Genomic DNA, 21,809 nt, shown 5'->3' with positions numbered 1-21,809 from the left:
CTTAACTCTTGACTTTTTCACAATCATAGCTTATTGTAATGAAGAGGTTTTCTTATGGGTGTGCATTTATCGTACAACGTAGCAATTCTTGCCTCAGCCGCAGTCAGCAGTAGACTTTACACCCAGGAAATTCAGTCATCTGGCACCAAGCTGTTAATAACAGTGGCCAGGTCTATACTACAGACTTACATTGGTATAACTACATTGCTCAGGGGTGTGAAAAATCCATCCTGCATCCTGCCATCAAAGCTTCATCGGTTAACTATGCCGATGGAGGAGCTGTAAGGGCTTGTCTTCATGTACAGTGCTAATCTGTTATGCAAACCATGTAGAAGCAGCGTGTTTTCATCAATCTGTAAACAATATTGCCCGAGATATAGTTTGTTTGAATGGACTGTCATTTTGCTGTGCATGAAATATGCACAATTTATGACTGTAACGTTAATGACTAACAATATATAAATAATTAAAATATGTATCAATAAACTTAAAATGAAAAAAGTTTGCTATGTTCATATAATATGAACCAAGTGCTGAGTGGTTAGCAATAGTGGTTTTTATTAATTTTAATCAATTGCAAATTCAGGATGAAAAAGGGTGGTTTTTTTTTAAATTCATAAATGGAAAGTTTTATCTTTGAAGAGTGAAAGATGGAAAGGAAATCACTCTTGAGAGAATCTTTAATAACTCACTAATGCCTCTGGCCTAAGTAAATTAGAGGTCTTCTTCCCTCATAAAGGAGGACAATGAGCTGCCTTCCCAGGGGAGATATATTTATCTCTATCTTCCGTATTCATAACTTTGCTAAAAGGCAAAGGCATATGTCATTTTTAGAGTTCTTGTGTGTGTACACGTGGATTCTGTTATCATATGTTTTTAATTTTTATTTATTCTTAAAAGGCTTTTTATAGCTCTCTTTAATATACATAATGTTAAGGGACAGACATTGCCGTAATGTAAAGAATGACAAAGACTTCAGTTAAATGTTTTATTGTAATGTGCTCTGAATTCAATATTTTTCAATTAAAAGCCAATAAATTTGTCAGACTTTTATAATTGTACCATGCAAGTTGAAAGTGCTGGGTCTTGTTTCTGTTTAAAATTAACCTATTGTTTCCATAACTGTTAAAACTATAGACCTTTTTGTGTGTGTAGCTATAATGTCTTTTAAAAAAAATAAATTACTATGTGCTTTTTTTATTCAAGTAAATTAATTATACAATTTCATTGATTCACTCAGAGTTTCACTAGTATTCCTGAGGTCCTGGTATCCTTTGGAAGAAGAGTTTTATGTTATCCACTCTACAGACATTTCAGATTAGTGACACGAGCCTTCAGTGATACAGTCATGATACTGCAACTAGGTGAGATACTTAATTTTTTACTATATGTGTTAATTAGCCATATACAGTGAAGTTTGACGTACTATATATTTATTTATATGGGGGATGAAGGGGTCTTGTCTACCCAGAGCATTAGTACACACCAGCCAGGGTGTAAATTCTAGTGTACACCAACATGTCATGCACTAGCTGTCCGTGTGGATCTTGCTGACACGCACTAAAAGTTCCTTAATGCATGTTGTACTAATGTATTGTTTTATCAGTCACCCAGAAAGGGCTGAAATAACAGCTTCATGATGTGGAAAGCATCAAAATAATGCAGTATGCATCATAAAATGTTTTTTTATCACTTTCAAAGTCATAATTATATATTAGGGGGAAAGGAAGACATCTATAAGCTTGTCTTTTAGTGCACTGCCTCTGCCTTTACCTACACAAAATCAGACAGTGTTAAATAACCAAATAGTGCTGTGTAAACAAAACATATAGTAGTGGGATGCCATATGGACAAAACCATTCCTTTTGACCCGAATCCAGTAAAACACTTAAGCACGTGTTAACTTTTGACAAGTGAGCAGTCTGATTTACTTCATGCTCAATTGTGGCCTTTTCCTAAATGATGATAGACAAAGCTATAATATATAGTATATAGCATAGTATAATAATATATTTGGAATTTAAAGTTGAATAAAATATTTTGGCAAGGAATTTCATTGCAGCTGTGATAGTGTCTGATGTAAAAAGAAAAGGAGTACTTGTGGCACCTTAGAGACTAACCAATTTATTTGAGCATGAGCTTTCGTGAGCAGTTTATTGATAACACACAAAATGCATCGCCCAAGGTCTGAGACTCTGTGTACTAGATGTACACCAGTGGTTCTCAATGTACTGGTGACCCCTTTCACATAGCAAGTGTCTGAGTGTGACCCCCCTTATAAATTAAAAACACTTTTTAATATATTTAACACTATTATAAATGCTGGAGGTGAAGCGGGGTTTGGGGTGGAGGCTGGCAGCTCGCGACCCCCCATGTAATAACCTCGCGACCCCCTGAGGGGTCCTGACCACCACTTTGAGAACCCCTGATGTACACTTTCCAAAGGCACTTAACAGAGCATAACCCAGTGAATGTTAAGGAACAGCTCCTAGGAAACCAGTCCTTTCTACTCATTAAAAATAGTTTGTCAGATTTGCCACAAACAATTATTCAGTCATTAAATGAATTGTTAACCAGTTTTTCAGAAATTATTGCTTTTCCAAAATATTATTCAATTGATGTAATAGAAAAATGTATGTAAAAAGAGAAGAACTGCCAGGAAAACAGCTGGACAGGCAGCTCATGAAGGAAAACTGTGAGTGAATTTGTTTTAAATGTGTATAGTTCACTCTCAACATTCACAGTATTGAATTTTGTTCAAATGTTCATTTGCATTAATTCATGTTAACATATATATGTTTGACATAGAGATACACTGAGTTTTTTAGTATACTTCTCTCTGCTTAAATATTCTTGAGATTTTGTCTCTTAGAATTTGATGACTGTATTGGTGCAAACACAAGGGGTTGGTGACATCTTTTATTGTCCTCATATATTCAGTTTCATGCTATCCTTTAAGAGGGAGACAATAAAGTTCAGTTTATTTCTTTAGATGCAAACTCATTTTGCTGCTTGCAGGTATGTGGAAAAAATATACAGAATTGTCCTTGGGGAAAGAGCTTAATTTACTTGATTTGATGCCGTAGAGTGGAAAAAAATCAGATTGAGGAAATAAAAACTAGCTGAATGAATTGTATAGTCTCCTGTTACTTTATAAATGTTTTATTTTCAATGCATGAGCCACTGAGCCTGTGAAAAAGTTAGATTACAGTGACTTTATTTCTGTTACATCAAATGATTGATGTAGATTTAGGCCCGAATTATACCCTCCTACACACAACCTCATAGGAGAGGAAAAAGTCCTTCTGAAACTCTGAGTTTAAAATTGTGGGATTTCTGCTGCAGGCAGTCATAGCAGTGAACTCCTGCAGAGTCCAACAATCTGAGCAAATGCGATGGCTCTTGTCATAAATATAAAGGGAAGGGTAAACCCCTTTGAAATCCCTCCTGGCCAGGGGAAAGCTCCTCTCACCTGTAAAGGGTTAAGAAGCTAAAGGTAACCTCGCTGGCACCTGACCAAAATGACCAATGAGGAGACAAGATACTTTCAAAAGCTGGGAGGAGGGAGAGAAACAAAGGGTCTGTGTCTGTCTGTATGCTGGTTTCTGCCAGGGATAGACCAGGAATGGAGTCTTAGAACTTTTAGTAAGTAGTCTAGCTAGGTATGTGTTAGATTATGATTTCTTTAAATGGCTGAGAAAAGAATTGTGCTGAATAGAATAACTATTTCTGTCTGTGTATCTTTTTTGTAACTTAAGGTTTTGCCTAGAGGGGTTCTCTATGTTTTTGAATCTAATTACCCTGTAAGACATCTACCATCCTGATTTTACAGGGGGGATTTCTTTATTTCTATTTACTTCTATTTTTTATTAAAAGTCTTCTTGTAAGAAAACTGAATGCTTTTTCATTGTTCTCAGATCCAAGGGTTTGGGTCTGTGGTCACCTATGCAAATTGGTGAGGCTTTTTATCCAACATTTCCCAGGAAAGGGGGGGTGCAAGTGTTGGGAGGATTGTTCATTGTTCTTAAGATCCAAGGGTCTGGGTCTGTAGTCACCTAGGCAAATTGGTGAGGCTTTTTACCAAACCTTGTCCAGGAAGTGGGGTGCAAGGTTTTGGGAAGTATTTTGGGGGGAAGGACGCGTCCAAACAGCTCTTCCCCAGTAACCAGTATTAGTTTGGTGGTGGTAGCGGCCAGTCCAAGGACAACGGGTGTAATATTTTGTACCTTGGGGAAGTTTTGACCTAAGCTGGTAAAGATAAGCTTAGGAGGTTTTTTCATGCAGGTCCCCACATCTGTACCCTAGAGTTCAGAGTGGGGGAGGAACCTTGACATGGTGGCATAGTGGTGGGATTAACCTGAAATCATTTTGAGATCCAGTTGAGATTTTTTGAACTAGAAATACAGATTTTAAAAAGAAAATTTTTTTTCCTTTGGAAAGAAAGACCAGAAAGCAGTTGAAACTGAAAGCAGATTGTTTTTTCTCTGCTTTGTGGCCAAGCAGAGACAAAAGGGGATTATCTTGTGAATTGCAGGTTTTCTTTGCTTGGAGGCAGGGTACTTAACTCCTGCAGGGAAATTCACAGTCTTCCAACCCAGAGGTTTTTTTTTCTTTTCTTCCGAAAAGTAAATAGGGGGTGTGTGTTCTACCCATTTGCTTTTTCTTTGGGCTGGGTAAGCAGGTTTCCAAGTAGTTGGAGGTTTTTTGCTTTAATTTGGGCCCAGAGCAGAGACAAGGGAATTGTCTTTTTCTGTAGGCTGACAGTCACTATCAGAGAATAGGTATTCTATTCCAGCACAGCAAAATTTTACAGCCACGTTTTGTTTGTTTATTTCTAAACCTCGGGTGTAAAGTTAGTTAAAAACAGAGAGGTTAGAATGACCAAATCCTCAGCTCAACTACAGCTGGAATTAGCCAAATTTCAGGCTGAGGAAAAACAAAGGGAACATGAAAGACAGATAGAACTCATGCGGCTGGAGAAGGAGGTACAGGAGGCTGCCCACAAGAGGGAAATGGAGGCAAGGAAGCATGTGGAGGAGGTGGAGAGGATAAAGGCCCAGCAGAATATACCAACAAACCCTAGCAATCCTTCTCCAGGTACCACTTCCCATCCCAGAAAGTTCCCCACCTACAAGGCAGGTGATGATACTGAGGCCTTCTTAGAAAACTTCGAAAGGGCCTGCCTTGGGTACAACATCTCTACTGACCAATACATGGTAGAGCTGAGGCCGCAGCTCAGTGGACCCTTAGCTGAGGTGGCAGCTGAAATGCCTAAAGAACACATGAACAAGTATGAACTGTTTAAATCCAAGGCGAGAGTCAGAATGGGGATAACACCCGAGCAGTCTCGTCGGAGGTTCCGAGCCCTAAGGTGGAAACCAGACATTTCATTTACCCGACATGCCTACCACATTGTGAAACGTTGGGATGCCTGGATATCAGGAGCAAGTGTTGAATCTCCAGTAAATTTGCCCTTCCTAATGCAAATGGAACAATTCTTAGAGGGTGTTCCTGAGGAAATAGAAAGATACATCCTAGATGGGAAACCCAAAACTGTAATTGAAGCAGGAGAGATTGGAGCCAGATGGGTGGAGGTGGCAGAGAAGAAGAAAACTGGTTGCAGTTGGAGCGGAGACCAGAAGGGACCACCCCAGACCACACCCTATTACCGGGGGCCGCCCAAAGCCCCACCTACCTCCCAAAGAACCCTCCAGACACCTTATCGTCCCACCATCCCGTTCTCCAGCAACCCTCCTCGCCCCAGTGACCCGTCAGCTGGACGATGTTTTAAATGTAACGAGCTGGGGCATGTAAAGGCCAACTGCCCCAAGAACCCCAACAGATTACAGTTCATTGCACCGGAATCACACCAGAGGTCCACAGGCCCAGATACCTCCCAGATACCCTTGGAGCGGAGGGAAACTGTGAGTGTGGGCGGGAAGAAGGTCACCGCGTGGAGGGACACCGGAGCACAAGTGTCAGCTATCCATGCTTCCTTAGTGGACCCCAATTTAATCAACCCAGAGATCCAAGTGACGGTTCAACCCTTCAAGTCCAACTCTTTCAATTTGCCTACAGCCAAGTTGCCTGTCCAGTACAAGGGCTGGTCAGGAATGTGGACTTTTGCAGTCTATGATGATTATCCCATCCCCATGCTGTTGGGGGAAGACTTGGCCAAGCATGTGAAGCAGGCCAAGAGGGTGGGAACGGCAGCCAGGCTAAACAAGCCGTGAGGCCTAGCTCTGTTCCGGAAACTTTTATCAGGACCCAGTCAGAGGTGATGGACCCGGACCCCAGGCCAATGTCTGCAACAGCAGTAGTGGATCCAGTCCCAGAGACCCAGACAGAACCAGTCCCAGAACCGGAACCAGCCAAACAACCAACACCAGACCCCGTGCCAGCACTGAGTCCAGTACTTGCAACCTCAACGCCAGAGGGCCCCACTGAACCTGAACTGGCAGCAGCCGATAACCCTACACAAGAGGCTCAGCTGGAGCCTGAATCCCAACATAGTGCACCAGCGGAGAGCGGTTCACAGTCAACAGAACCAGCTCCATCCCCTATATCGCTTCCAGAGGGACCAAGCCTAGGTCCACAATCCCATGAGGAACTGATGTCTCCAGCATCAAGGGAACAGTTCCAGACCGAATAGGAAGCAGATGAAAGCCTCCAGAGAGCGTGGACGGCGGCACGGAGCAACCCACCACCTCTCAGCTCTTCTAATCGATCCAGGTTTGTTGTAGAAAGAGGACTTTTATACAAGGAAACTCTTTCTGGTGGACACCAGGAAGACTGGCATCCTCAGAGACAGTTGGTAGTTCCAACTAAATACCGGGCCAAGCTCTTGAGCTTAGCCCATGATCACCCTAGTGGCCATGCTGGGGTGAACAGGACCAAAGACCATTTGGGGGGGTCATTCCACTGGGAGGGAATGGGCAAGGATGTTTCTACCTATGTCCAGTCTTGTGAGGTGTGCCAAAGAGTGGGAAAACCCCAAGACCAGGTCAAAGCCCCTCTCCAGCCACTCCCCATCATTGAAGTTCCATTTCAGCGAGTAGCTGTGGATATTCTGGGTCCATTTCCGAAAAAGACACCCAGAGGAAAGCAGTACATACTGACTTTCATGGATTTTGCCACCCGATGGCCGGAAGCAGTAGCTCTAAGCAACACCAGGGCTAAAAGTGTGTGCCAGGCACTAGCAGACATTTTTGCCAGGGTAGGTTGGCCCTCCGACATCCTCACAGATGCAGGGACTAATTTCCTGGCAGGAACGATGGAAAACCTTTGGGAAGCTCATGGGATAAATCACTTGGTTGCCACTCCTTACCACCATCAAACAAATGGCATGGTGGAGAAGTTTAATGGAACTTTGGGGGCCATGATACGTAAATTCGTAAATGAGCACTCCAATGATTGGGACCTAGTGTTGCAGCAGTTGCTCTTTGCCTACAGAGCTGTACCACATCCCAGTTTAGGGTTTTCCCCATTTGAACTTGTATATGGCCGTGAGGTTAAGGGGCCATTGCAGTTGGTGAAGCAGCAGTGGGAGGGATTTACACCTTCTCCAGGAACTAACATTCTGGACTTTGTAACCAACCTACAAAACACCCTCCGAACCTCTTTAGCCCTTGCTAGAGAAAACTTACAGGATGCTCAAAAAGAGCAAAAAGCCTGGTATGATAAACATGCCAGAGAGCGTTCCTTCAAAGTAGGAGACCAGGTCATGGTCTTAAGGGCGCTCCAGGCCCATAAAATGGAAGCATCGTGGGAAGGGCCATTCGTGGTCCAGGAGCGCCTGGGAGCTGTTAATTATCTCATAGCATTCCCCACCTCCAACCGAAAGCCTAAGGTGTACCATATTAATTCTCTAAAGCCCTTTTATTCCAGAGAATTAAAGGTTTGTCAGTTTACAGCCCAGGGAGGAGATGACGCTGAGTGGCCCAAAGGTGTCTACTAGGAAGGGAAATGTGCTGGTGGTGTGGAAGAGGTGAACCTCTCCATGACCCTTGGGCGTATGCAGCGACAGCAGATCCAGGAGCTGTGCACTAGCTACGCGCCAACGTTCTCAGCCACCCCAGGACTGACTGAACGGGCATACCACTCCATTGACACAGGTAATGCTCACCCAATTAGGGTCCAACCTTACCGGGTGTCTCCTCAAGCTAAAACTGCTATAGAACGGGAGATCCAGGATATGTTACAGATGGGTGTAATCTGCCCTTCTGAAAGTGCATGGGCATCTCCAGTGGTTCTAGTTCCCAAACCAGATGGGGAAATACGTTTTTGCGTGGACTACCATAAGCTAAATGCTGTAACTTGCCCAGACAACTATCCAATGCCACGCACAGATGAACTATTAGAGAAACTGGGACAGGCCCAGTTCATCTCTACCTTGGACTTAACCAAGGGGTACTGGCAGGTACCGCTAGATGAATCTGCCAAGGAAAGGTCAGCTTTCATCACACATCTCGGGCTGTATGAATTTAATGTACTCCCTTTCGGGCTGCGAAATGCACCCACCACTTTCCAAAGACTTGTAGATGGTCTCCTAGCAGGATTAGGAGAATATGCAGTCGCCTACCTTGACGATGTGGCCATATTTTCGGATTCCTGGGCAGACCACCTGGAACATCTACAAAAAGTCCTTGAGCGCATAAGGGAGGCAGGACTAACTGTTAAGGCTAAGAAGTCTCAAATCGGCCTAAACAGAGTGACTTACCTTGGACACCAGGTGGGTCAAGGAACTATCAGCCCCCTACAGGCCAAAGTGGATGCTATCCAAAAGTGGCCTGTCCCAAAGTCAAAGAAACAGGTTCAATCCTTCTTAGGCTTGGCCGGTTATTACAGACGATTTGTACCGCACTACAGCCAAATCGCTGCCCCACTGACAGACCTAACCAAAAAGAAACAGCCAAATGCTGTTCAGTGGACCGGAAAGTGTCAGAAGGCCTTTAACAAGCTTAAAGCGACACTCATGTCTGACCCTGTACTAAGGGCCCCAGACTTTGACAAACCGTTCCTAGTAACCACAGATGCGTCCGAGCGTGGTGTGGGAGCAGTTTTAATGCAGAAAGGACCTGATCAAGAATTCCACCCTGTAGTGTTTCTCAGCAAAAAACTGTCTGAGAGGGAAAGCAACTGGTCAGTCACTGAAAAAGAATGTTACGCCATTGTCTATGCTCTGGAAAAGCTACGCCCATATGTTTGGGGACGGCGTTTCCACCTGCAAACCGACCATGCTGCACTGAAGTGGCTTCACACCGTCAAGGAAACTAACAAAAAACTTCTTCGGTGGAGTTTAGCTCTCCAAGATTTTGATTTCGACATCCAACACATCTCAGGAGCTTCTAACAAAGTGGCTGATGCACTCTCCCGTGAAAGTTTCCCAGAATCAACTGGTTAAAATCGTCCTTGAGATGTGGAAAATATTGTTAGTCTTTATGTACTTGATAGTATATTTAGAGATGCATGTGTCTTATTAACTCTGTTTTTCCTAGAGCTCCAGGAAGAAATCCCAGCCAGTGTTTCGCCCTAGCTGAGATTTGGGGGGCGTGTCATAAATATAAAGGGAAGGGTAAACCCCTTTGAAATCCCTCCTGGCCAGGGGAAAGCTCCTCTCACCTGTAAAGGGTTAAGAAGCTAAAGGTAACCTCGCTGGCACCTGACCAAAATGACCAATGAGGAGACAAGATACTTTCAAAAGCTGGGAGGAGGGAGAGAAACAAAGGGTCTGTGTCTGTCTGTATGCTGGTTTCTGCCAGGGATAGACCAGGAATGGAGTCTTAGAACTTTTAGTAAGTAATCTAGCTAGGTATGTGTTAGATTATGATATCTTTAAATGGCTGAGAAAAGAATTGTGCTGAATAGAATAACTATTTCTGTCTGTGTATCTTTTTTGTAACTTAAGGTTTTGCCTAGAGGAGTTCTGTATGTTTTTGAATCTAATTACCCTGTAAGACATCTACCATCCTGATTTTACAGGGGGGATTTCTTTATTTCTATTTACTTCTATTTTTTATTAAAAGTCTTCTTGTAAAAAACTGAATGCTTTTTCATTGTTCTCAGATCCAAGGGTTTGGGTCTGTGGTCACCTATGCAAATTGGTGAGGCTTTTTATCCAACATTTCCCAGGAAAGGGGGGGTGCAAGTGTTGGGAGGATTGTTCATTGTTCTTAAGATCCAAGGGTCTGGGTCTGTAGTCACCTAGGCAAATTGGTGAGGCTTTTTACCAAACCTTGTCCAGGAAGTGGGGTGCAAGGTTTTGGGAAGTATTTTGGGGGGAAGGACGCGTCCAAACAGCTCTTCCCCAGTAACCAGTATTAGTTTGGTGGTGGTAGCGGCCAGTCCAAGGACAACGGGTGTAATATTTTGTACCTTGGGGAAGTTTTGACCTAAGCTGGTAAAGATAAGCTTAGGAGGTTTTTTCATGCAGGTCCCCACATCTGTACCCTAGAGTTCAGAGTGGGGGAGGAACCTTGACAGCTCTTATGGCACTTATTGTGTTTAATATAATGAAATCTCATAAATATTTATAAGATCATTGTTTTCAATTGTCTTACAGATGTGGGATCTTTTTATATATTTATTTTAAAATCTGTCCCACTAACTTTTAAGCAATCAGAAAACATCTCTTCAATAAAAGCAGTTTATTAACTGCTCAGTATAGTGTAATACCGTTAACTTTACAAATAAACTAAATTGTTACAGGTTAATATTTTCATTTATTTAAGACACCTTAAAGTGAATTCCATTTACCATGCTTAGACTTGTTTCTGTGATCATTGTATGACTTGGAAAAATTTTGGTTCAGCAAATACCTATGATGAAGCAAAGAAAATCTTTAGTTCACAAATGTTTACACTAATCTTGTGCACATTCTTAAACACTTATCATTACTTTCTGAATAGATTGTTTCTTTCTTCAACCTTGATTTGAGTCTTTGCACTGTACAAAACAATTGAAATTCCCCATGCTTGGTACTTGGTAATCAAGTTGATATTCAGTCCTGTGTTTCCAAACTAGAGAATAAAGTTAACTGCAGTAAATGACTTGAAGAAAAGGAATTTTGGGCAAAAACAGTGGCATGGCCTTCATAGGCCATGAAATCTTAGACTTGAGTAAAGAACTGATGTTAGTAAAGGCCAAAAACAAATGTCCTTGGATAGAACTTAGCATTGTGAATTTCATGGTGATGGGCTAGTAAATGAGTTACACTTTCTAGAATAGCTACGTTAAGGTTTGAATATTATTTTTATGTACCTCTTATTTCTTCTTTGAGTATAGTCCCTATAGATGTGCGTGCCTCTGTGCACTCTTGATCGGAGAGTGTAAAGTAATATCCACCTGCACAGAACACTGCCTCGTGCTCTGAATGAGGGCACATCAGGAGGTGTGAGCACACCACCACTCAGTTCCTTCTCAGTTGCCTGCAGCTCAGGACAGAGTTCTGCTGTCTGCTATATTCGCCTTAACTTGTGAATTCCCTACTCCCATGGGTCCCTTTCATGAAGAACATCCTAGGGAATGTACATTGTAGGCCCAAAGATTGACTATCACTGAGTTCCCTTCCCTTATCCCCTTCCTCAGTGGAGTTATTGGAACTTATGGGGCCCTACAGTAACCAACTCTATTGGGGGCCTAAGAGAAAGCACCAGCACCCATTGGTACCATGTCCCCTACCGGCATCTCTAGACTGTCCTGTGCTATGTCACACTTCGGTACCACACACTTCTCTGGTTTGGATGATGTAAAGGAGGAACAAAAATCTCAGGTGGAAGAGATTTTACTCCCGTCTGTGTAATACTCTCCATCTCTGGTTAAGGTAGTAATGCTACCACTGCCCTCCCACGCTGATGATTTTAAGACCTTCCAGGACCACAGGAAAAGGCAAGCAGACTCGCTTCAGATCCTGCTGGGGGAAGTGCGAAAGTCTAAGCATTCCCTCGTCGGTATCCTGAACGTCAGTCCCCATGGAAAGATTGCCATCATCTCAGTGAGGTGAAGGGGGAGCTGGCAGTGCTCATGGTGAGTCCATGATGTATCACCTTCTACAAAGACAAGGTTATATTACATCTCTATCCTTGCTTCCTTCCAAAGGTCTCCTTGGAACATAACATTAACCAGGAGATTCGCTATCATTTTTCTATTCAAAACCTCATGCCTTTTGAGGAGAATCAGACCTTCATTCACTGAGTGTTAGGAGGGCCCTTGCTTTCTATGTGGATAGGACTAAATCATTCAGGCCTCTCCAAGACTATTTGTATCAATTGCAGATAGGTTGAAGGGCCAGCTGATTTCCGCACAGACTAAGTGGGTTTCGGGTTGCATCATCACCTGCTATTAAAATGCCAACATGCATCCCACCACACAGAGCAACAGTGTATTCTAAAACTCAGTCCACATCGCCAGGGCTACCCAAGGACATTCCCGTAGCAGAAATTGGCAGGACTGCTACTTGGTCTTCTCTCTATACCTTTGACAAACATTTTGCCATCTTACCTGTTTGTAGAGATACCACCACCTTTGGTGATGCAGGCTTTTGAACTATCCTGGATTTACCCACCTCTTCGATGGGTTACTCATTGGGAGTCTCCTATGGTGGAGTACCCACAGGGACATATACTTGAAAAAGGAGGAGAGATTACTTACCTCATAGTAACTTGAGTTCTTTGAGACGTTTTTTACCTGTGGATGTTCCACCTCCCACCCTCCTTTTGCTCTACTGCAGAGGTAGGCTTCAAGGTCAAGAAGGAATTGAGAGAGACTCCTTATATGTCCTTGTCAGAGCATGAGGCACTGTTCTGCACACCCGTGGGTCTGCAGACACTACTTTGCAGTCTATGATAGAGAGCACAGATCAGAGTTCAGGAACCTACTTAGGGCACTCATTCTCTGAGGAAAGAATAGACTGAAAGACCTTAATTAACACGCTCTGGAGGGAGTTGTATTTACCTGGCGGGTTGCGGTAATGAATGGACTTGGGTATGGATAGGAGAACAGGCTCCAACAAGTCCCCTTTTCTCTCCCCAAAAATGCAAAAGCAAAGTGGGTTTGTGGGACAAGAAAGCTGTTAGAAATAAAGTATATTGGAGGTGACAGGCAAGAAATGAACATACAAAGCAATTTTTTTTCTTTCAAACTGGAGGAAACTCTGTTGAAGTCTGGAGTGCAACTAAAAGCAAAACATCCAAGGAAGGAGAACAGACACAAACACCCACCAGTGGGAAAAAATATTAATAGGTTAATTTAAGGTGAGATATTTTAATTGAGTTTCTTCTTTGAGTGGAGAACCCATAGGTACACTACATCATGATGTGCATCTGCTTGTTCACGCTTGATTGGCGATTTTTGCCAGCCATGTCTGTGGGGTCTGCCTTTGCGCCTTGCAAATTCTCATGTTTTGGTACAAGAATATATAGGCAGGGTGGGACTTGCTATCACACTCCAGTTCCTTTTCAACCATCTGCAGCTGGAAACAGAGCAATGCGGTGTCAGTTAGCTAGCTACACAGCTTGCTACCTCTTCCCCTTAAACTTTTATTTGCTTGGTATTTTCTTTATTTTATGGGTTTTTTTAGAGTTGGTGCTTTTTTGGGATGGGATTTCTTTCTTCCCTTTGTCATTTGCCTGATCTGAGCCTTTGGGTTTTTTTCTGTCTTGGGCCTTTATCTGTGTCAGATAGTCAAGCTGCCTCGGCTGCCTGGGAGGACTTACATCCCTTTCAAATGTAAAGGTATGTCTACACTGGCAAGTTTCTGCGCCACAAGTTATACCACTTTTATTAAAATGCTGGAATTAAACCGCTGTTGCGTGTCCACACTCTGCTCCTTGTGAGACTGGAGCGCATCTACATTAGCAGCTCTTGCAACACAAAGACAGCAGTGCGTTATGGTAGCTATCCCACTGTGCAACTGGCCGCAGGATGCTTTGGGAAGGGTTTGCAATGCACACACACACACATGCCTGCCTCTGTGTTCAAGGGCACGAACATTCCACATTAATGATTTGCTTTGTGTCCCGAAGCAGATCAGCACAGCACGCAATGGCTGTCAGAAACCGTGCTTTGAAAGGGGAGGGACGCATGTCTCCAGGGCAACTGAGTTCAAAACAATGAGCAGAGCAATCACTTGAGGCATTATGGGACAGCTCCAGAGGCCAATTACAGCACAGAGAGCAATCAAGTGTCTACACTGGCAATAGAGCGCTGGAGCCTCTGCGCAAATAGCCTGACGACTCTCATCATGGTGGTTCTTTTGCAGTGATGCAACTGAGGAGTTTCTGCACACAGAGTGGCTTGGCAGTGTGTACATGTCTGCAGTTTGAGCGCAAAAAGCTGCTTTACTGCGCAGAAACTTGCCAGTGTAGACAAGACTTTAGATCTGTTCAGTGTTTAAAAGCAGCTCTAAGAAATTGAGGGAGGACAGACTTAAATGCCTATTGGTTGAGTGAGTGGTGTCTGAGACCCATAGGGTACAGTTCACCCCCCTGTACCTTGGACCCAGTTGCTTACAGACCCCTGGTGACCATGTCTTTTGCAATGGTAAGCAGAGACCCTAAGGGCCCTTCAGAACCATCCAGGCCCTCAAAGAAGAAAAGGCTACATTCTTCAGGACAGGCTAAGAGAAGGGGAAAGTTACCCCTTGTTTTGGATCTCAGGAGACCTTGCATCCTGGTTCTGCCGAGGCTCCCATCATTTCTGGTACTGAAACCAGAGCACCGGCTAAGAAAACCATGCTTCATACTGAAAAGCGATCAGGTAAACAACTTAAAACAGCACTAGCATCAAAGCCACAAGGTCTCTAGAGCCAGGCCAAAATCATTGTCAGTGCCATATTCTGTAACCAGATGAGAAGGGCACACCACTTGTCCTTCAGTACCCACTCCAGTACCGCTCAACATAAGAACTCTTGAGGCTTCCTATTGAGAGTCCCCGGTACCATCCAAGCTGCTATTCAGTGATGATCTTTGAATCCTGGAAGGACCTGAAATGATTTTACAAACTATTCAATGTTTTCATCTTTCATTGAACACTTGCCTCAGAATCAGAGGGAACAATTTCATGCCCCCATAAGAGAAGGGCAAACAATTGCCAAGATATCTCTTCAGGCCTCTCTCAGTGCCGCTGATACAGCTGCACATTCCATGGGTATGGCAGTAATCATGCCCCAAGCTTCTTGGCTGCCTCTGGCCTCCCCTATGAGGTACAAAGTACTATCAAGGACCTTCTCTTTGAGGGGCCCACATTATACAGTGACTCTTCATATTCTTATGCTCCCAGGCAACACTACAATCTTTGGGTATCTATAGACCCCAGACAAGGAGAAAATACAGTAGATTGCAGATGCCTCAATGTCTTGCTTATGCCACTGCCAGCCCTGAACTGTCACTCATGTGCAGTCACACAGTGTATTCCTCCTTTTTCTTTTTGCCAATGTAAACAGTATGCGACTTGAAAGACAGTTTGATGAAAATGAAATCCGTGACCACATCCATTGTGCCTTAACTAAACAGAGTAGAACTGTAACAAACCATATTTCCCCTTTCTCATCCCTTAGTGTACTGGACGGATCCTGACTTTGTGAAATCATTGCAGCAATGTATAAAGTGGGTATGAAATGAAAGTTCCCTTTCTATCTCGTGTACAAGAACACTAGACAATGCTATGGAATCATTAACTTGATGTGCTGTTTGCTGCAGCTGGGGACCACTTAGAAAAGCAACCAAACCCCCATGAATATCTGTGAAGTAGAATCAAGGGCTATGGGGGCATTAGAGAGAGAATCTCAAACCCAGTTTGTCCCCCCTCTTTTATGTGTTGTGAGAACTTTTAAAACCTGTTTTATACTCTTTTTTGTTGTTGTTGTTAACTGCAAACTGGTCTGGTTGGCAGTTTGACAGCTAAACAAGGTTTTCACTTACATTGTCATTTTTTTAAGAAAATGGGTCTGCTTCTTTGCAAGTCAGAATAGTCTGTCTTGACAGATATTAAGGATGATAAAGTTTAGAAGTTATAGTTCAGCCCCATGCTTGTGCATCTTAATTTTTATCTGATTCTCTCTCTAGTGTTCTGTTTGACTAATTCCCTTCCAGTGCAGCATATCTCCAGCTACTCCACACCTGCCACTTACACCCTATTGTACAACTTCTCCTTCCTTGTTCCCCTCCCCTCTCCGTAGGCACACTCAGGCTCTTCTGTGCAGAGGTACTTCTCTGTTAAAATCTTGTGGTTGGACAGCAGGGAGAGTTCTGAGTTGATCTCGTACAGATCTTAATTTTTTATTTATTTAATTTTATTTTATTTAATTTATTTTATTTTTATTGTATAAATTTTATTTATATTTATTTAAATTTATTTTATACATTTTATTTATTTTTTTTTATTTTATTTATTAAGCGTGTAACCTCGCCAAGTTAAGATTAAATAATCTAGGAGGCGCTCACCCTAGCAGAGGGGCTGGTAGACTCCCTCTGCACACTTTATTTTTTTATTAGCCATACTTGTTTTCACTGGCTAATAAAACTATATTTTAAAAGTGTTCTCACTTACACTTAAGCCTCAGTGATTTTGAGGCTTTTGAAAAAAGGGTGCAAGGAAGTGCTAAGTAATTAGGAAATGTTTGTAGCTAAACATCTGCTTTGCAGAAATGGTGACATAGGAAAGAAAAATGAAGCAGAACAGGTCTCTTCTGCTTGTGAAATAAGAAAATGTATTTCTGCTGCCAAATGTACATCTTTCAGAGATTTATCCCATGTTTTTAAAAATGGGATTTTTTTTTAGTTATTAGGAATGTATGATGAGTTCTTTTTTATCTCAGACATTTGAGCTGCCAACCAGTTTGTCACTAACAGCAGCAGGAAACAGTAATGAATTCTAAGACTCCGATCCTGCCATTAACTGTAAATGGGCACACTTCCATTGACTTCAGTAAGGCTCCGTGTATGCAAAGGAGCCCAATGGAAGAGAACTTGTGCAATTGGGACCTAAATCTCTCCTCCCTTTATTTTGTTTTTTAAATGAGGGGAAATGGGAGAATTCCAATCAAATGATTGAGGCACTAACTCAACATAAAAAGGTAGTAAGATTGCTCCAAACCTGCCATAGATATAAGTTGTTGCAATGAAATGTTTATTAAGGTGTCAAGTGTAAGACTGTAACATTTTAGTTTACATTTATTTATTTTTCAAAAAGCATCAATGTTTTTTCCAGGTAAAAGTGCTGTTTTGAAGTGTCTGTTGGACATTCACAAGATTTTTCGAGAAAATGACCCTGCCTACATCCTTAATGATCTGTACATTACGGACTATTGTATTTGGATTCAAAAAACAAAGTAAGTTTTAAATCAGTTGCTATTCTGAGGGAGTTTTTAGCATATTGTATCCAGGAACAAGTGTTGATAATTTGTAAACTCCTCAAAATGGAAAAAAAATCCTTCCTTAAAATCATAAATGGAAATCTGTTCAATCTTTCACTTATTAAACTTACCTAACATGCTATTCATGCAAGACAAAAGAAGGCTTTTTATTTTTTTAATAATGTTGATAGTAGTAGAAGGATGGAAGGTTTGCTTTTAAAGAAAAATATAAATTCTGTTTGGTTGCAGACTGCTAATACATAAGGGAGATGCAGCTTCATGGGAGTGATCATGTAACTGCACAGAAATCAAGAAGCTTTTCCAAGGAATTAAAATGATTAAAAAACATTCATGTAATATTTGAAAAAAGTTTATGGCAACTCACAAATCCTGAATTGGATGTCTTGAGCTAACAACACGCATACAATATTTCATCTGCACAGAACAACTGACTGACTTAGGCATTTTACATTTACTGCTTGTACTAATTGGTTTCAGCACCTAGAAAGAGGATTGTAGCACAGATCCAGCTGAATAAGTGCAGTTTCCACAGGTTTCTTCCTGGGGTAGAGAGGAAGCAGTGATGGACAAAGCTGCCCTGGTTCACCTGGTCCTCCACCTGTCAGTGCAGTGCTTTGCTACCAAAAGCCCCTACTCCAAGCAGCAATGTAGGGTACAGGTGCCTCAGTAGCTCCAGAATGCCTTAGTACAGTCATGGTTGTAAAATGTACTGTATGTGGATGTGTTAAAACTGCTCTGTGAATATCTTGCTGCTGAAGGCATGGTAATTGATATACAGTATAATATAATATCACCCTGATATGGCTTGATGGTCTGTAAGCAGCCTCTAAATCTTAGTCTATAATTTAACAGAGAGGTTCACAAGAAATTGTGAATCCTGTAAATCAACCAATCACAAAAAACAGATTATTTTGGGTGACATGGCCAAGAAAATTTCAGAGCAAGTATTGGGGCAGGAAGGGAAATATGAAAGAATTTTTTATTTTATATAAAATATGGATCCAACTTAAATAGGCTAATATTAAGTAATGGCACATCTCTGAGTTCTGAGGGTGTGTTTTTTTTTTTATTTTTTATTAAAACAGATGTGGTTTGATATCATCAGAATGTCTCAATGAATAATAGCCCTACAATTCACAACTGCCTGTTACTAAATGCTGTGTATTATTTGATTGTTTATTCATTTGCTCTTTAGTATATTTTTAAATTATTAATTTTGCTACCACTATGAAGAGTGGGAAAAAAATCTATTACGGTATAAAAGACCGTTTAATCCCAGTATATCAAAATACTGCCAATTCAATCAGTTTTCACTTCTTTGATTAGGCCAGTTTAGGCCAGTAGCCTAAAGAGAGCCATTGGAGAATTCAGAAGCAGACTGAAGCTTTAGTAGAGAAAGTACAGTAAATGAAGACAGAGGTCTTTTCATGCATCTTTCACGAAGAAATGAGTCCTAGGAGAGAAGCATTGCTGCTGTCCACGTCAGTAAATATAACATCGAGCAAGCCAGTCATCGAACTTAGCCTTTTTCAAATGCAGTGGAGGAAAATGTAGGGTAGATATAAGGGACTGATAGATTAATACATTTACTGCAAGACACATACATTAGGTACCAGTTAAGCAGAACTGACATCCTCTGGAAAGAGGCAATTAAGCTATCTTACTGTCATCATGATATGGCACAATAGTTGCCTGTCATTAGGAGAGCAAGAGACAGAGGAACTGCAGAATCAATCTCCTATTTTTAGGCCCCAAGTCAGGAAAGCATTTAATCATGTGCTTATGTCCTTTTCTATTCAGGATAACACTGAACCGTATGCTTGAAATTAAGCACATGCTTAAGTGCTGGCCTGAACAGAGATCTTTTCTTGAATCAGAGCCTTAATGTTTTCCGCTAATAAATGTTGCAGGAAATTGTTAGGTTCACATATGATTTCAAATAATATATAGGGGAATCAAAAATAGGCATTGGCTGGTCTGCTAACAATGGGGGGGCTGCACATCCTAATAGAATGATCACATGAGCCCACTCTACTCTCATGCATGATCATGTAACAACCCTGTGGCAGCTGCTGCAATTGCTTACATTGTAAGGGGATATGTGCAGGTTGTGGTGGGGATATTTTGGTATTTATAGCTATCTTTAATGAAAAGTTTCATTCTTTTTGAAATCAGTTGATGATACTATCTACTTTTGGTCTTCATTTTATTGTTTTGTCATACCTGTTCTTTGCTCCCCTGAACACGTGACTAAAATGCATGGTCTCCTTCTTCCCTGGGTGTTCCTCTGCTCTTGTGGCTGGCAGCATCAGCTGCACTGAGGGTTCAAAGTCTCTGAAGGCAGGTCCTGTTTTCCTGCCTCAGATTTGTACACAACTCGTAATAGAGGCTGAGCCCTTTTTGTTTCCCTCTGCTTTTATAGGTGTCCTGGCTCCTTTTTGCCGTGAAACACTTGAATACTTGTGAAAGCAGAGGCACCTCCATTAGTTCTCCATGGGTCTGCACCAGCAGACAGCCGTCTGGGAGCCCCTGGTTTAGGACAATTTTATATATTAGTGCACTTTCAAATCCTAGACAAGAAGAGTGTACTGGAATGCTGATTACACAAGGCTTCCAGTTTAAGGCCTTCTCCACAGTATAGCTTAGTATTTGTAACCAGTTATTAACAGACTTATATGACCCAGTCAGAACAAACAGTTTGAATGAGTCCACAATGCAGCTTTTCTGATTCAGAGCTGGAGATAAATGTGCTTCACATCTCTGCCTACCAGGCACTCTGCTTATGTTTGCAACAGTGATTTCTGGGAAAACTTGGGCAGTTATCCTATGTTGCTTCGGCAGGGGAGAACACTCCCAGAAGATGCTGTGAGGATTCTTAGGGTATATAGGACTGAAAGTCACTTTGTTACCCACCCTGCCTCCAGCAAGAGGGAGACTTTCTTGTGCTTAACTGAATGTCAGCTCCTTAACACCATCAGCCTGTTTGCCACCTACGCAATCTTCTCTGGGCTATGCCAGCCCTTATTTTGCCTTGCAGATTAACAATAGGTGCACCACAGACCCTGAGCCCCTTTGAAGCATTCCATTGTAGTGTCCAGACTCTTCTGCACCAAGAGTCATAGAAATACCAGATCTGCTGTCCCTAGGGGAACGGTGTACATGAATGGTCTCCAACCTTTTTACGCCCAAGATCACTCTTTGAATTTAAGGGCAACTCAGGATCTACCCTGCCCCTCCCCGAGGTCCCACCCCTTCCCCAAAGCCCCGCCCACACCATTCCTCCCTTTCTCCGTCATTCACTCTCCCCCACCCTCACTCACTTTCACCAGGCTGGAGCTGGGGATTGGGGTTTGAGAGGGGGTACCAGCTCTGGGATGGGGACGAGGGGTCTGCAGTGCGGGAGGGCGCTCTGGGCTGAGCCTGGAGCAGGGGGTTGGGGTACAGGAGGGGTTGCGTGCTCTGGGAGGGAGTTTGGGTGCAGGAGGGGGTTCTGGACTGGGACAGAGTGTTGGGGTACAGGAGGGGGCATGAGGTGCTGGCTCTGGGAGGGGGGGGTCAGGGCTGGGGCAGGGTTTTGGGATGCAGGAGTGGGTATGGGGGGCTGGCTCCGGGAGGCTGCAGGTTGGGTGGAAAAAGAGATATGCTGGTCCAGCATAGCTTGGCCTGCTGTATTCATGCTACTTCTGGTCTTAATGCTGCAGAGCCGTTCAGAACCTGCCTATTGAAGGGGGTGGCAATTACCTTGGGCGGCCCCGGCCCCACACCACTCACGGAAGGGACCAATGCGGCTCCACGCGCTACCGCTCTCTGCAGGCACCTCCCCTGCAGTTCCCATTGGCCACAGTTCCCTGTTCCTAGCCAATGGGAGCTGCAGGGGCGGTGCTTGCAGGCAGGAGCAGCGCACAGAGACCCATGCCCCCACCCCTCCCGGGGCCGTGGGGCCGTGCTGTCCGCTTTCGGGAACGGCGTGGGGCTGGAGCAGGCTGAGAGCCTGCCTTAGCCAGCCCCGCTGCACCAACGGAGATCACGATCGACTGGGAGAGTCTCCCATAATGACCAGTCAATCATTATCGACCTGTTGGTGACCACTGGCGTACACACTAGCTTGTATGATTCAACTTCGGATCAGCACAAATTACTAATACCTCAGCACTGAAATATACGGCTCTGTGAAGACCAAGTTTATTATCAAAGATTCAAGAGATAGTATATAAGGATAATGGAAAAAAAAGGATTACATATAATCCTTTAATGCAATATAATGCAAAATAATAAAATGCTTCCTAGAGATTATAGTTAACAGGCTAACCTCCTGTATAAATAAGTCTTATCTCACCTAAAGTCTTTTGCAGTGTCTTCCATCAAGGTAGACAGAGATCCTGTTTTCATGAAGCATGATCCATTTTCGTCCGAGGTGCAGGAAAAGGGGGTGGAACAT

The 21,809-nt window shown here is 42.9% G+C and overlaps 1 protein-coding gene across 4 annotated transcripts in view; it reads left to right on the top strand.

Annotated features, from left to right (window-relative positions):
- The window catches only part of SHQ1 (SHQ1, H/ACA ribonucleoprotein assembly factor), a 107,893-nt gene that overhangs the window by 46,022 nt on the left and 40,062 nt on the right, over positions 1-21,809 (top strand). For all 4 annotated transcript variants that reach the window (XM_073351123.2, XM_073351120.2, XM_073351121.2 and 1 more), the window contains 2 exons: positions 1,241-1,364; positions 17,206-17,326. In XM_073351123.2, coding sequence (XP_073207224.1) covers positions 1,241-1,364; positions 17,206-17,326 — 245 coding nt within the window. The remainder of the gene's footprint in view (positions 1-1,240; positions 1,365-17,205; positions 17,327-21,809) is intronic.

The sequence above is a fragment of the Lepidochelys kempii genome, chromosome 7 (assembly GCF_965140285.1).
Source record: "Lepidochelys kempii isolate rLepKem1 chromosome 7, rLepKem1.hap1, whole genome shotgun sequence".
NCBI classification, from domain to species: Eukaryota; Metazoa; Chordata; order Testudines; family Cheloniidae; genus Lepidochelys; species Lepidochelys kempii.
Note: the sequence above shows the minus strand (reverse complement) of the source record. Positions and strands in the feature narration are given on the sequence as shown.